The sequence below is a fragment of the Ricinus communis genome, chromosome 3, assembly GCF_019578655.1.
Source record: "Ricinus communis isolate WT05 ecotype wild-type chromosome 3, ASM1957865v1, whole genome shotgun sequence".
NCBI classification, from domain to species: Eukaryota; Viridiplantae; Streptophyta; class Magnoliopsida; order Malpighiales; family Euphorbiaceae; genus Ricinus; species Ricinus communis.
The window spans coordinates 7,428,883-7,443,316 of NC_063258.1; the positions used below are offsets into that span (position 1 = coordinate 7,428,883).

The 14,434-nt window shown below is 35.7% G+C and overlaps 1 protein-coding gene across 1 annotated transcript; it reads right to left on the minus strand.

Moving 5' to 3' along the window:
* Positions 1-9,730: 9,730 nt before the first annotated feature.
* Positions 9,731-10,349, minus strand: LOC125369518. Its single transcript, XM_048372287.1, has 2 exons — positions 10,072-10,349; positions 9,731-9,911 (listed from the first exon to the last, which is right to left on the minus strand). The coding sequence occupies exons 1-2, from the start codon at positions 10,347-10,349 to the stop codon at positions 9,731-9,733; spliced, it is 459 nt and encodes a 152-aa protein (XP_048228244.1).
* Between the last annotated feature and the right edge of the window lie 4,085 nt (positions 10,350-14,434).

Sequence of the window (14,434 nt, forward strand, 5' to 3'; positions counted from 1 at the left end):
ATGTTGCTTTCAATTAATCCCACCATGAGTGAGTGTGTTCTGATGTTTGGGAGGCATATAATGAAGTATATTGGGCCAGAGTGTTATTAGGTACGCGCACATGAATTTTTCCTTATTTTTGTTAAGGAATCATGGGAATGCAATTGATAATCTTGACCAGTGGCATTGGAGCATTACTTGATGATTAAGCAATATGAGATGCAAATCGACGCGCATAAGAGAGAAACCATATTACTTTTGATTAATACAAGTGGGAATGCAAACATTTTGATCTTTGGGACACATGTAATAATGTAATATGAGTCGGAGTGTGATTAGGTAGGCCCACATAAATTTTCCTTTATTGTCATTAAGTTGGCTCATAAAATTTGGGACTACGAGAGTTGTTGGCCACTCAACTCATCTCTAGTTCTTGATTTGACTTTGGTTTATTCATATTTAGCTTATAGTTTCTTCTTCTTATGGAATGAAGGCTTTCGCACTATGAAAACCACATGCAACTGAATAGTTGAGGCTAGTGAGCATATTATTTTGGTTTTCTACCATGTAGAGAATTAAGTTATGAGTTCTTTCAAGAACTTTGCAGACTTGTGAAGACTCGCACTAGCGAACCTAGACTTATTGCTCACATCCTTCCTTTCCTTTGTGTTCTTTGACTACCCTCACTTTGATTTGATCCTTACGCTTAGCCATGGAAGAGAATGAAGAACTTGTAATTTCTTTTCTTATCGGATATGAAATCCTACCTATTCTCTTAATGTTCGTTTCTTTTATTTGTCTCTTTCTAATCTATGTCTTGTATGATTATTTGGTTTTATTTAGCGAGCATAAATAGGAGTCTTGAGTTAAAGCGTGTGAAAGCAACTATTATAGGAGCCAATCTAATGCCTGGATAAATGAGAAGAAAAAAAAATAGTTGATCGAGTATTGATACCATTCAAATGATTTCGGATAAATCTTTTGTAAGAGAGAGGAAACAACATGAATCGAGGCACGCCCAAATAATCTAATTCAAGATTTACATCATTGGGATCTTCATCATTCCATATTTCTATAGGCAGGAGGACTTCATGATGACATAAGGATTGCGGTAAGGGATCAGCGGAACACAATTGACAAGCTTAACTAGTGATATTAGGAGAAATCATGGTGTTTTCGATTAATCCAAGCATAATACAAGCAGCAATGTAAATGCTTGGATGTCTAAGATGCATATAACGAATCAATTTGGGTCGAAGTGTTATTAGGTTGCCGACGTGAATTCTCAATTATTTTCGTTGAGCTGGCTCACCAAATTTGATATATAAGAGTTGTTGACCAATCAACTACTATCTAGTTCTTGATTTGACTTTAGTTTATTCATATTTCTATATTTATTTATTCATATTTAGCTTTCAGTTTCTTCTTCTATTGGAATGAGGGCTTTCACACTATAAAAACAACATGTAACTGAATGCTTGAGGCTCGTGAGCATATTATTTAAGTTTTCTACATTGTGGGAGATCATGTTGTGGGTTCCTTCAAGAGCTTTTAAGACTTATCAAGACTCGCACTAATGAACTTTCACTTATCACTTACGCCCTTCCTTTCTTTTATGTTCTTTGTCTACTCTTATGTTTAAATCAATTCTATTTGATATTTATGCTTAGTTGTATAGAAGAGAACAAAGAACTAGTGAAATCCTACCTATGTTCTTATTTTGTTCATTTCTTTCATGCCTCTCTTTCTAATCTTTGTCTAGTATAAGGGTTTGGTTTTATTTGGGGACCATAAATACGAAAAAGCTTATAGAAGCGGCAATTATAGGCACCAATCTAATGCTTGGACAAATGCAAAAATAAAATTAGTTGATCGAGTGTTGATATTATTCTCAGAATGATCACAGACGAATCTGTTGGAGGAGAGAGGAAATGACAAGAATCGAAGCTTGCCTAAATATTCCGATTCAGATTTACACCATTAGTATCTCCATCGTTGCTTGTTCCACTAGGCACTAGGACTCCTAATGGTATAAGGATTAGAAATAAATTCGATTTGATCCTTACGCAAAGAACATATGTCATATGCTTAATGATGTGCAACATGAATCTACTCCCAACGAATCTAATCCCTGCTCTGATACCATTAAATGTCACAACCTCGTTACATGCTAACCAACAGACATTTGTCAGGTAGCATACAAGCGTCGTAGACTATATACTACATATAGATAGGTCAATATTCAGATTGTTAAGAATCAAGACATAAGGTTATTAACATATAAACATATGATTATACTTAAACATCATTAAACAAGTATTCAAAACATCTTCTTATGCCTTATAAGGCACACTTCCATATACATCACATAACTGCGATCAAAATGCATCAGGAGGAGACTCCACAAAACTGGCCTAACCTGACAGAACTTCTAAAAGCTAGACTTCGGATACAACCAACAGATGCACTACTATTTAGAAACCTAAAAAAAAAAATTTTGGAGAGGGGTGAGCCTCCAGCTCAGTAAATAAATAATCAATATAATCTATATCATATACACTTATTACAATTTCCACCGAATCACATAACTTACCATGATTCATAATTTAGGCATAAGTTCATACCATTCTACTCAATTCATTACAACCATCATAAAAAAAATACAATTAAGCAATTATGGTTAGTTCTCACGGCTCGTGGATCCCCTTTAATGTGCTGCTTCGCCTTATCCTCACCTATCGCACACGTAAGATGCTCCGCCTCATCCTCATATTACACACTTTTATAGCCTCTCTAGGCTTTAGCCTCCCAAGTCTTTATATATATATATATATATATATATATATATTTCTTTTTTTTTTCACAGGGGAATCCACCATTCATATGCGCATACGCACTTAACATCACAATTCAATCATTTCACTTATATCATATTCAAGCAATAATAATTGTTTCACTCAACACCAATCATTTCCATCTCATTCATTCAAACATAATACAATTTCAAGCAAACACAAGCATTCGCGGAACATTTGATTAAATATATGAATATAGCAAATATTAACTATTTACTTACTCAAAATACACTTATTCCTTCAATATAGAAGAACCTCCTTTCTCCACAGCTTCCTTTCCAGGCCTTTGAGTTCCTCTTAACACATTCATCAATTTACATTTCATGCATATTTCAAAAATTCATGTAAATGCTAGTTCTATTGCATTACAAGATCATTCCCTTTCTAATTCATAGGTCTAACTCTTCCTCTAAGACTCTCAATTACTGTTTTAATATCATATAAACATGTTCCATCTAGCTTTATACTAATTTTAACTCAAATTAACATCAAATAAATAGCATAAAACTAATCTCCAACATCTCTGTTTTCTGGATAGAATTTAGTACCAAAGTACATTTATTGCTGGGAAAAATTGGCTTAATGTAAAAATCTAGTATTAAATAGCCATATATTTTTATGTATCTAGTTTTATCTCCAAGAAGAATTACTCAATTCCGACTTCTATAGATTTAATTATTCCTAAATTACTGAGCAAGGGTCATACAGCTCGCTATACCTGAGCAGCAATTTGTTTGTTCAATTTAAGCAACCAAAATGACAAAACTAGCAAAATCACAAAACTACAAAGTTATAGAGGACTCTTCAAAATTTCCATAGACACATTAAGCTTAATTTTGATTTATATAACGCATGTTATGCCTAAAATACAGAACATGAAGGTTGCTAGAATTTTGACAGTTTTCTGTCTTGACATATTTAAATTTAAATCAAGCTTAATCTCTATGCAATCATTCAATACTCTACTAATTCATAATAATCAGACCTTTAATTAATCAATGAATGCATCAGTTGAAGTTTTCCCAATTTATAATCAAGAACTCTAATGACAAATTAATAATACTCAAGTAACAACTCACCAATTTCAGCTTTTAGGTTGCTAATATGCTCAAATCCTTTAGCTTTAGCTTGGCTCCTTTAATAGTTGGTAAAATCCTATCTTAATCTTAAGTTTTTCTAGGTATTTCACTCCTCTCTCTTGTTCCAAATTTTTAGTTTTTGGCCATGTACGAATTTTAGAGAAATGAAGAGGTAAAATGAGCTTGCTCATGGTTCCAATTTCCAAGATTCATCTCTCAATGCCACCACCTACTAAAACTAGTTTTATCATCTTAAGTTAATTCTTACTAACCATACATAAGTACTCACTTTTTATTGTATCTTTTAAGTCCAATCTATTTACCCAACCTTTAACTATTGGTTTAATTAAGTCTTAAGGCTTAATACACATAACCCATATACTTAATCAACTTATCTAAATTAATAATCTAATATCATGCTTCTTATTCTCTACTTATAATTAATATATATCTATTCTTATAAAATAAAAATATTATTAATATACCATCATATGCCTAATGATGAAATGTAAATGCACATAACATGTGTGATGAGAAAATGCAGGCGTTACACAAAGGCCTTGACCCAACACTTTATTAGAAGTGTGAACCTTGGTATAAAAAAGGTTTTGGATGCTGCACTCAAGATTACAAAGAAGGTGAGTGATAAGTCTCAAGGAATGCCAGAAGAACAAGTCTTGATAAGTTCACAAGTTTTAGAAGAACCAAGAATTGAATTCTCCCAGTGGAATCAATAATAAAAATCTTCATTAACCTTGAGCCATTCAGCTATAGTTTGTTTAAATAGCCAAAGATACAACCTTAGCTTCCTTTACACGTTTAGGCAGAAACTAGAATAGGAAAAAAGAAATCAAAGGCTAAATTATAAGTTTCCCAAATAACAAAATAAGTAACTAGAGTGATTTAGACAATCTTTGATATAGGAAGAATGGACTAAATCAACATCTAGTATTCATAAATAACTACAAGGGGTGTATGCCCTTGTTTCCTAAATAAAATTAGGCACCTAGGTCAAGCTCACAAGCATGCGCCTCCTTGTTTCCTCTTTAAGCTTGTTTCCTTGCTTCCTCTTTAAGAATTCAGCCTTCCCTTGTGTGTTTAAAGGTTAAGTCTAAATTGCAATCCACGGGTTATATACTCCTTTGCCTATTCCTGATGTTCCTTGGACAGATTTATCTATGGATTTTAAACTTGGATTGCCTAGGACTAGGAAGGGCCAAGATAATATATTTGTTCTTATGGATAGATTCAGTAAGATGGCTCACTTAATACCATGGCATAAAACCAGTGATGCTACTTACATTGTTGAATTATTTATTAGGGAAGTTGTGCGATTGCATGGAGTCCCAAAAACCATTATAAGTGAAAGTGATGTTAAATTCTTAAGTCATTTTTGGCATGTGTTATGGGGTAAGTTAGGCACTAAATTATTATTTTCCAATACTTGTGATGCGCATATGCTTATGCAACTACAACTAAAGCAGTGAGCCTATCAATGCAGCCTAGCCAACGATAAGTATTAAAAAGATCATATCCCTCGGGAAAGTGAAATCCTAGAGTTACTACTTCATTCCTTGTTATATAGCCTAAAATTAATAATAGAGGTTTCTAGATTTACTAAAAACTAAATTCTAAGTGTAATGCGAGAATGAATGAGGAAAGAGAATAATCAAGACAAGAAAGTAAACCCAAAGAGGACCTAGACTAGTTGGCTATCAAACAAAAGATAATAGATTATTGAGTCTGATTATGCTACTCGTGGACGGATTTTAAACTGAATTTGGTTTTCCTCTCGAGACAACCGAATTCCTAAACCTAAGAACCTAAAGTAGGAATCTCTTCCTAACGATTGATTATTAAGTAAGCTTAAGTTTTAATCCACCTCTATTAAGCTTTGTTAATTCTTAATCCGACAAATTAATTAATCTTACCTCTAAGTGAAAATTAACATGTTCTTGCAATTAAATTTCTGAACTCAATTATGATTTCTCAATTGCTAAAAGAATTCTATTAATAGTAATCAATACAATCAATGTAACAAAAACTAGATTTATATTATTCATTGCAAAAAGAATACAAGAAAGGGAACTCAAACAATCTCAATAATTCAGTACAAAGCCAACGTAGCAAGGAACCCCAATGGGTTCAACCAATCTAGCTGCACATGTTCATGTCTAAAGCAAATATGAATTCAATTACAATGAAAGAATAAAGAAATCATAACATATACACCCTTTTCCTAGAATTGGATGAACAGCTCAAAGTCTTGATCTACACTGCGGTTGATCTCCAGAATTGCTTCTTGATTTGCTCCAAAACTCCTCCTCAATCTTCAATCCAAAAACCAAATCACGAATTTGACGTTCCAAGATGGAATCAGTTTCTTGGAAGCCCCCTAAAATGCCTGACAACACCTCTAACAAAATTAGAACAGAGGATCAAAAATCAAAATCGCCGGTCCAGAACTCTATTTTCTCTTTTTGGCTCATTCCTTTTATTCATTGCGCAAATACGGGTGTGTTCCAGCCCGTGTCCCCCAATACAGGCCGTGTTCGGGCCGTATTGTACTCTAATTGATAGAATGAACTGAATCGAACATGGTTGTATGCTAACACCGGCCCTGTTATGGCCCGTGTTAACTAACACGGGTCGTGATATAGGGAATGGTACCCTCGGAAAACATGCTGCTTGAAAGTGCTTAAGCTACACAACCTGGGATTTCTACACGGGCCATATTGACTTTCCAAAAGTCAACCCAAGGTCAAAAAGCTTCTTATTCCATCCCTTTTCGCCCGAAATTGATCTAAAATTGCTAAAGCACTGATGATGGACCTATAAAATCTCATAAAACACGAAAGGACACAAAACACGGGTGATCTTGGAATAAAAACACAATATATGCTAAGAAAATTTGCAATAATATGTCAGCAAAAATTTATAAAACTATGCATATTAAATCACCCTATAATTAAGCTTTTGCTTGTCCTCAAGCAATTAACGATTCAACTCACAAAATTGCAATCAATAAATCCTCAAAGTTTATGTCCCCTATGTCCCAATAAATAGTATTCAACACATTACAAAAGAAATTGAATCATAAGTCAAGTTGCAAATTATTAACAAAGAATGTAGATAATATCAATGTATAAATAACTTAACAACAACTCAATAATGAACATCAAAAGCCAATGCCTCATAGGGATCAGTCAAGTCATTCAAGGTGTGTATAAGGTGAGAAACAAATCACTCAAAGCAAATGCATAAAACCTGCTTACCATAAGCTTGCTGATGAATCTTATCTTCGCTACTGCAAACAAATGAATACCAAAATCAAAGGGTCTTTACCAGGGTTGTAATAGGGCTAAGGTAAAGATATGGAGATTTGGAAAAGAAGTGTGAAGATGCTGAAATTTTTTGCAACAAACAACAATCTATGCTCAAAGAATTAAATACCCAAAAATATTCACTAAAATCCTAAATTTGTAGAATAACGCTTGAAAATACTATGAATCCAATAAAGAGATAAAAAAATAAGGAATTTTTTGTTTTTTTTTATAACAAAATTAGCAGATTATAAGAGAATTACTGCATACAACTAAATACAGTAAAGAGCAAAAATATAGTTTGGATTGAAGGGAGCATCTAAAATATCAAAAGGATTTAGTGAATCACCAACATAGCATATGGCATTTTAATCCTAAACAAGAGAGCAAATCACAAAAATTCCAGGATAAAAATAAAAGAAAGATAAAATGAAAAAGCTAAGATGTAAAGTGTGAAATGGTGTAAAATGAAGAAAACGGTAAAGGCTAAACCATGGCTAATTAATGGAGACACAAAGGGTAGGCTTTTGGCCTAGTGTGGTGAATCCTAAGTTGCCCAAATCATCTCATGTATTCACAAATTCATGTAACCTCAACAAGCATTACAGACGAAGTTCTAGAAGCAAAGCCAAGTACAATGCACAGTCAAACAAGAAATATAAAGAGCATATGTATAATGAATGCTCAAAATGGCTCAAAATCTTACCTTTAAAGTGTGGTGTTAATTGCAATTGGTTCTCAACATCATTAATTAAATCATTACTTAAGAAACACATGCATCTAACATAATCAACCTTCTAAGTTAAAATTTGATAACTTAGGTAGTAATGCTCTGGTCTAGTCACATTCTCGTCCTACATCCTCTTATAAGGGATGGGGTGAGTATATAAGCACCCCTGGTAGGCCTCTCTAGTGATCTCCTGCTGAGTCCATAGCCCTAGGTGTATCCTAAACTGAGGTACTGTCATCGAGAACTGTCTACCCCCTAACTTGAAAGAAATGGCGTCCAGCTGATACCAATCAGTGATTTGCTGCTGTAGAAAGAAGGTGTTGCAGAACCCTATAGTGAGCTCCCAGTAGATGGGCTCGATGATGTCAAAGAATCGAGCATATGGTAGGGTCTAAAAGAGCTCTCTAACCTCCGGGGCTAGTCTGACCCTCTCTAGCGCGGTGAAGTTAACACACCGTCCAATCCTAACTTGCTTCCATCCAAGGGCTTGGAAGCGCTGCTCGTGGTCTGGGGACTGAAATGTAAGTAGTCAGTGTCGTGCGGGGGCTGGTAGTGCCAGGGGTCTCTGAGGTATGGCTGGTTGTGGTGGCTATGCTAGTGCGGGTGGTGCTGGACCCTGCTGCTGTGAAGAAGAGGCGTTTGCATCTATGCGGCATCTCTTATAGTGTGTCTGTCGTGGAGGTTGCTGTCTGGTGTGTTTTGACATTGTACTTGAAAAGGTATTAGTCATTGACAGAAGCACAGAAAACAATGCATACATAGCAGATAAATAATTCAAGCAGCACAGAAAGTTAGCCAAAATTTTGACAGCATAACAACAGAACAGGCAAAATTGTATAATAAGAATTAAATAACTAAACTATACCTCAACCAACACATGAATTAAAACTTAAAAATTTAAAATAAACTAAAAATAAAATAAAATAAAGAAGACAAAATAATAAAATAAAATAAAATAAAAAAGACAAAATAATAACTCAATCACTCTTTCAGCTTCTAAAAACTTCTTTCATATGCATCAATCCACTAGAACTTGACGTTCTTCTAAGTTAGCTTAGTCAAAGGTGCTGCTATCCTTGAGAAGTGTTGCACCAATCGACAGTAGTAGCCTGATAATCCTAGAAAGCTACGCACCTTAGTCATTGTGGTCAGTCTATACTAGTCAGTCACCACCTCTATTTTCTTGGGGTTTACTTGAATACCCTCTCTACATACAACATGTCGAAGAAAAGCAACACTTTCTAAACAAAACTCGCACTTTGAGAACTTACCATACAACTGATGCTCCTTCAACATCTGAAGTACCATCCTTAGATGCCACACGTGCTCCTCTTCACTTCTGTAGTACACCAAGATATCATCAATGAATACAATGATAAAACGATCCAGGAATGGCTTGAACAACCGATTCATCATATCCACGAAGGCTGCAGGAGCATTAATGAGTCCAAACGACATTATTAGGAACTCATAATGCCCAAAACACGTCCTAAACGCTGTCTTTGGAATGTCTTCCTCACGGATCCTTAACTGGTGATACCCCGATCGCAAATCAATCTTGGAGAAGCATGCGGCCCTTTGAAGTTGATCGAATAGATCATCGATGCGAGGAAGTGGATACTTGTTATGAATCGTCACTTTATTCAGCTACCGGTAATCAATACAGAGGCGCAAGGTACCATCCTTCTTCTTCACGAACAGAACAGGAGCACCCCACGAAGATGTATTGGGTTTGATAACACCCTTATCCAAGAGGTCCTGCAACTACTCCTTCAACTTCTTTAACCCGTCTGATACCATTCGGTAGGGCGGCAAAGAAATAGGTGTCTTGCCCAGTACATGGTCGATGCAGAACTCTATATCCTGGAGCTCTTCTAGAAATACATCGGGAAACTCATAGACCACCTGAACGTCCTCAACACTACCTCTTTCTGCCGAGGTATCCCTGACACCCATGACAAAGCATCCACCTAGCTATAATGGTTGACACGAGATTTGATGGAGTAGGTACCTGCTCACCTTTAAAATGAAACTCTGAGCCCCCCGGGATTCAAAAAGTTACTCACTTTTCCCCTCAGTCCAACATGGCATAATGCATGACCAACCAATCCATTCCCAAAATTACATCGAAATCCATTATGTCCAACATAATTAAATTGGCAACTAAATCCTGACCCTCAACTAGCACTGAACACGATGGAAACACAACATCGATCTTTAAGGCGTCACTTAAAGGCGTAGTGACTGAAATCGGAACCTGAAGTCTAACCAGTTGGACATCCAATCTTAAAACAAAATTAGGCGATACAAAGGAATGGGTAGCTCTAGGGTCTAACAAAACTCTAGCTTTAGAATAGCATACAGGAATAATACCTGACACCATAACATTAGAGGCTCATGCATCCTGATGAGTGAGGGTGAACACTCTCGCCTGCCCACAGCCTCACTGTTGAAAGCATGAAGCCTGACTCTAAACTTTGCTCCCAGATCGGCCTCCCACAGGCCTACCTTAAAAACCACGGCCTTACTGGCCGACGAACTAACACAAGGGATAGTAAAACTCCCTGGATCATGTTTCTTTTCTGATAACTTGTTCTAGTAAATCACTGAACATTCCTCGTTTCGCATCATAAATGCCAAGTCCTCAAACATCCTTTTGTTGCTAAGGATCTCCTTTAAGAACTTCACATACCTAGGCATCTACGAAATAGCTTCAACAAAAAGTAAGTTTACGTGTAGTTGTTTAAATACATCAAGAAATTTACCAAATGGCTGCTAGACTTACGCCTGCTTCAACCCAGCAGGGTACAAAATTTTGGGCTGGTATTCCCTCAATGGAATCTTCTTTGCCTATTCCTTCTCTAGGTCCTTCGTCTTGTTATCTTCAACCTTTCTCCTTGAATCTACCTATGCATCAACATCATTATTAGAAACAGGAGAAGAACTGGGAATATACTTACCTGACCGCAAAAACTGATTGCATTCACATGCTCTCTCGGGTTGGACTCTATATTGCTAGACAAGGTCCCCGGCTGCCTCTCAGCCAACATCTTAAAAATCTGACCTATTAGATTCTCCAGGTTCTAAATGGAGGCCTATTGATTTATAAGAGTTGTGTCCATCTGCTGGAATCTAGTCTATGAAATGGACACAAACTTGATCATTAGCTCCTCTAAGCTAGGCTTTCTCTATTGAGTCTGAGGAGATTGAGGTAGAAGAATAAATTGTTGCGGTTCTTGATGTAGTTGCGAAACTAATGGCCCCTAGTTGTTGTTGTTCCTCCATCCGAAGTTTAGATGATTGCTCCATCCCGAATTGTAAGTGTTGCTATAGGAGTTCTTTTACTGCCTAGGCTTACTCCCTATATAGTCCACTTGTTCATGGTTAGATGAAGAAGAAGCAATAGTTAGATGAAGAAGAAGCAAACATACCTCCCGACATACAGTTACTACTGAAATGCAAGCCACCATAAAACTCACAACTAGCTTGAGCTGCTTGGACAGGCATCTAGAGTTGATTAATTTTCTTAGATAATAACTTCACTTGAGCCGCCAAGGCTGTAGTAGCATCGAACTGGTGTACACTCCCTTGATGTCCCATCCTACTCCTAGTAGTGTGCCACTAGTAATTATTTCTAGCCATCTCCTCTATCAAGCTTTGGGCTTACTCTCGTGTCTTGCTACTCAAAGAACCACCTGCAGCTGCATCTACCATCTACTTAGTAGCCAAATTCAAACCATTATAAAAAGTTTATACCTATAACCAGATTGGTAGTTCATGGTGTGGGCAGCATCATAGTAGGTCCTTGTAGCACTCCTAGGTGTCGTACATCGACTCATCGTCAAACTACAAAAAAGCAGATGTCATTTTTAAGCTTAACAGTTTTAGAGGGAGGAAATTAAAACAGAAATTTCTCTGCAAAATAGTCACAAGTAGTGATAGTGTTTGAAGGTAGCGACTATAGCCACCACTTTACTTTATCCTCAAAGAAAATGAAAACAAGCAGAGATGAATTGCATCATCTGTTTTCCCATTAATCTTGAAGGTATCATAAAGCTCCAAGAAACTCGCTATATGCACATTGGGATCCTCTCTGGCAAGCTTTCGAATGGAATTGTTTGTTGCAGCATCTAAATCACATTAGGCTTTACTTCAAAATTATTAGCAGCGACAGCTGGTCTTTTAATGCATGTTCGTGTCCTCTCTAGTGATGGTTTCGCAAAATCATAGATTGTCCAGTTATTCTTATTGTTGTTATTGGCGTCTGCCATCTCCATTGTAGTTTCTCTTGGTTCACTCTCATCTACGGCTTTCCCAACCTGAATCTCTTCCTCCTCTACGTTCAACCACTTCCTTAACTTCTTGAAGGATCGCTCTAGTTCTAGTAAAGAGTCTACTAGATCAGGATTGCATCTCTTGGTAATAACTAACTGAAACAATGAATAACCAACAACACAAATGAATAAAGGAAATAAATAATATAAAAATAAATAAAGAATAAAGAATTAATGGCTAAATTAACAAGAACACACAATTCACAATATTTCCCAAAACAGTCCCTGTCAACGGCACAAAAAAACTTGATGCTTCACTAAACACGACTAGCAATCTACAAGCAAGTGCCCCTATCGAATGTAATTTAGCTTTGACAAGTATCAATGTCGTATCCCACGGGAATTGAGAAGCTACTATTAGTATGCTATTCTTATTATCTAACCGATCAAAGGGTGGTGAAGATTATTAACTAAAAATGATTGAGAATGCAAATGAAAACTAAAATTAAAAAAAGGGAATGGAAGTTTGAAAAAGACAATGAGATGAGTTAACCCAATTGGGGATCCTGTTAGCTAGCCGGCTTAAAAACAATAATTTATAAATTGATTGATTAAGAATTGCAATCTGTAGATAATTTCTTAAATGAATTGGCCTCTCTCTTGAATTAACCAATTCCTAATTCTAAAGATCTAAAGTTGGAATCTCTTCCTAACAATTGATTTTAGAATAGCATTAATCTCTAAATTACCGCTAATAAGAATGTCCAGTTCTTATTCCAATAAGTTATTACCACAAGCAGTTGTCCAAACTCAATTGAATTTCTCAATTACAAAGGAGTTCTCAAATTGATTCAACAATGAAGAAGAAACAATAGATTTCATTATACTTGAATGAAAACTACAATCTTAAATCAACAATCTAATCACTTAAGCACAAAAAAGCCTAGCATGGCTAAAGATCACCACAAAATGGGTTTAATAAGATTAGTTACACATGTTCATGATTAAACTAATGTAAGAATCATATAATGAAGTAATTTGGGTTGGAATGTTATTAGGTAGGCCTATGCGAATTTCTCCTTATTTTTGTTAAGCTAGCTTATAAAATTTAGGACTAGGAGAGTTGTTCACCAGTCAACTCCTTTCTCGTTCTTGATTTGAATTCGGTTTATTCATATTTAGCTTATAGTCTATTTTTTCTAATGGAATGAGGACTTTCGTATTATAAAAATGAATGCAGCTGAATAGTTGAGGCTAATGAGCATATTATTTCAATTTTCTACCTTACAGGATATCAAGTTATAGGTTCTTTCAAGAACTTTATGGACTTATCAACACTCGTGCTAGAGAGCATAGACTTATCGCTCACGTCCTTCCTTTCTAGTTGTGTCCTGACTCAACTAGGAATCATAATCCTATAAGAAGTCCTGATGATATTAAGAGTATAAGCAATAAAAGGAATCCTAAATCAACTAGGAGTCCGTGTTCGATTCAAATTACAAGTCAATGAGCTTATCCAAGACATTTGGGCTAAGGACACATGGCTTGAAGAACTGGATTTAAGTTCAAGGCTCATTAATCTAATTCAATTTATTGGGTTGAATGAATTTAATGGGGCTTAAAAAGACTAAAGAAGCTGAATTGGAACACAAGAAGACTTTGGGCCTAACTTGGCTTATATTATGAGGCCCATCTATATTACTTTTGTAAATTAGGATCTTATGGCTTATTTTAGGCGGACACATGAATTTAATGTTATCCTTATCTTAGATGAGATGTAAATCCTTATTAGTTAAGATTTAGGGTTTTCTAAGTCCTATATAAGGCTAGTACAAATTTTGATGTAGAAAAAAGTTGAAGTTGAATGATAATTGGTGTTTTTACCTTAAAGCTTGTTTGCTTTGTCTTTGTGTTCTTGTTTGAGTGCAATTCTTACTTATCAAGGAGTTGATCTATCCTTGTGACATACTTGGAATTGGGGTTTAAAGGTGTTAGTTTTCCTTAGGTTTTAATTCTTAATCATCTTTCTAAGAAATCTATCTTCTAACCTTTCTTAGAGGTTGAACCAAATTGGTTCTTGGGGTTTTCATGTCAATGTGTTGGGCAACCACATTTCAAAATGGGTTCTCTAGCTTATTTGTGGAGGTTCCATATCATAACTTAACGAAAATAAGGGAAAATCTGCGAGGGCCTA

What these genes read in the sequence shown, in the direction of transcription:
- LOC125369518 (XM_048372287.1), bottom strand. Translation starts at nt 10,349, where the DNA reads ATGGTGTCAGGTATTATTCCTGTATGCTATTCTAAAGCTAGAGTTTTG. An exon ending in GTAATTTTGGGAATGGATTG is followed by an intron (nt 9,912 to 10,071) that starts GTTGGTCATGCA and finishes CATGGGTGTCAG; the next exon opens with GGATACCTCGGCAGAAAGAG.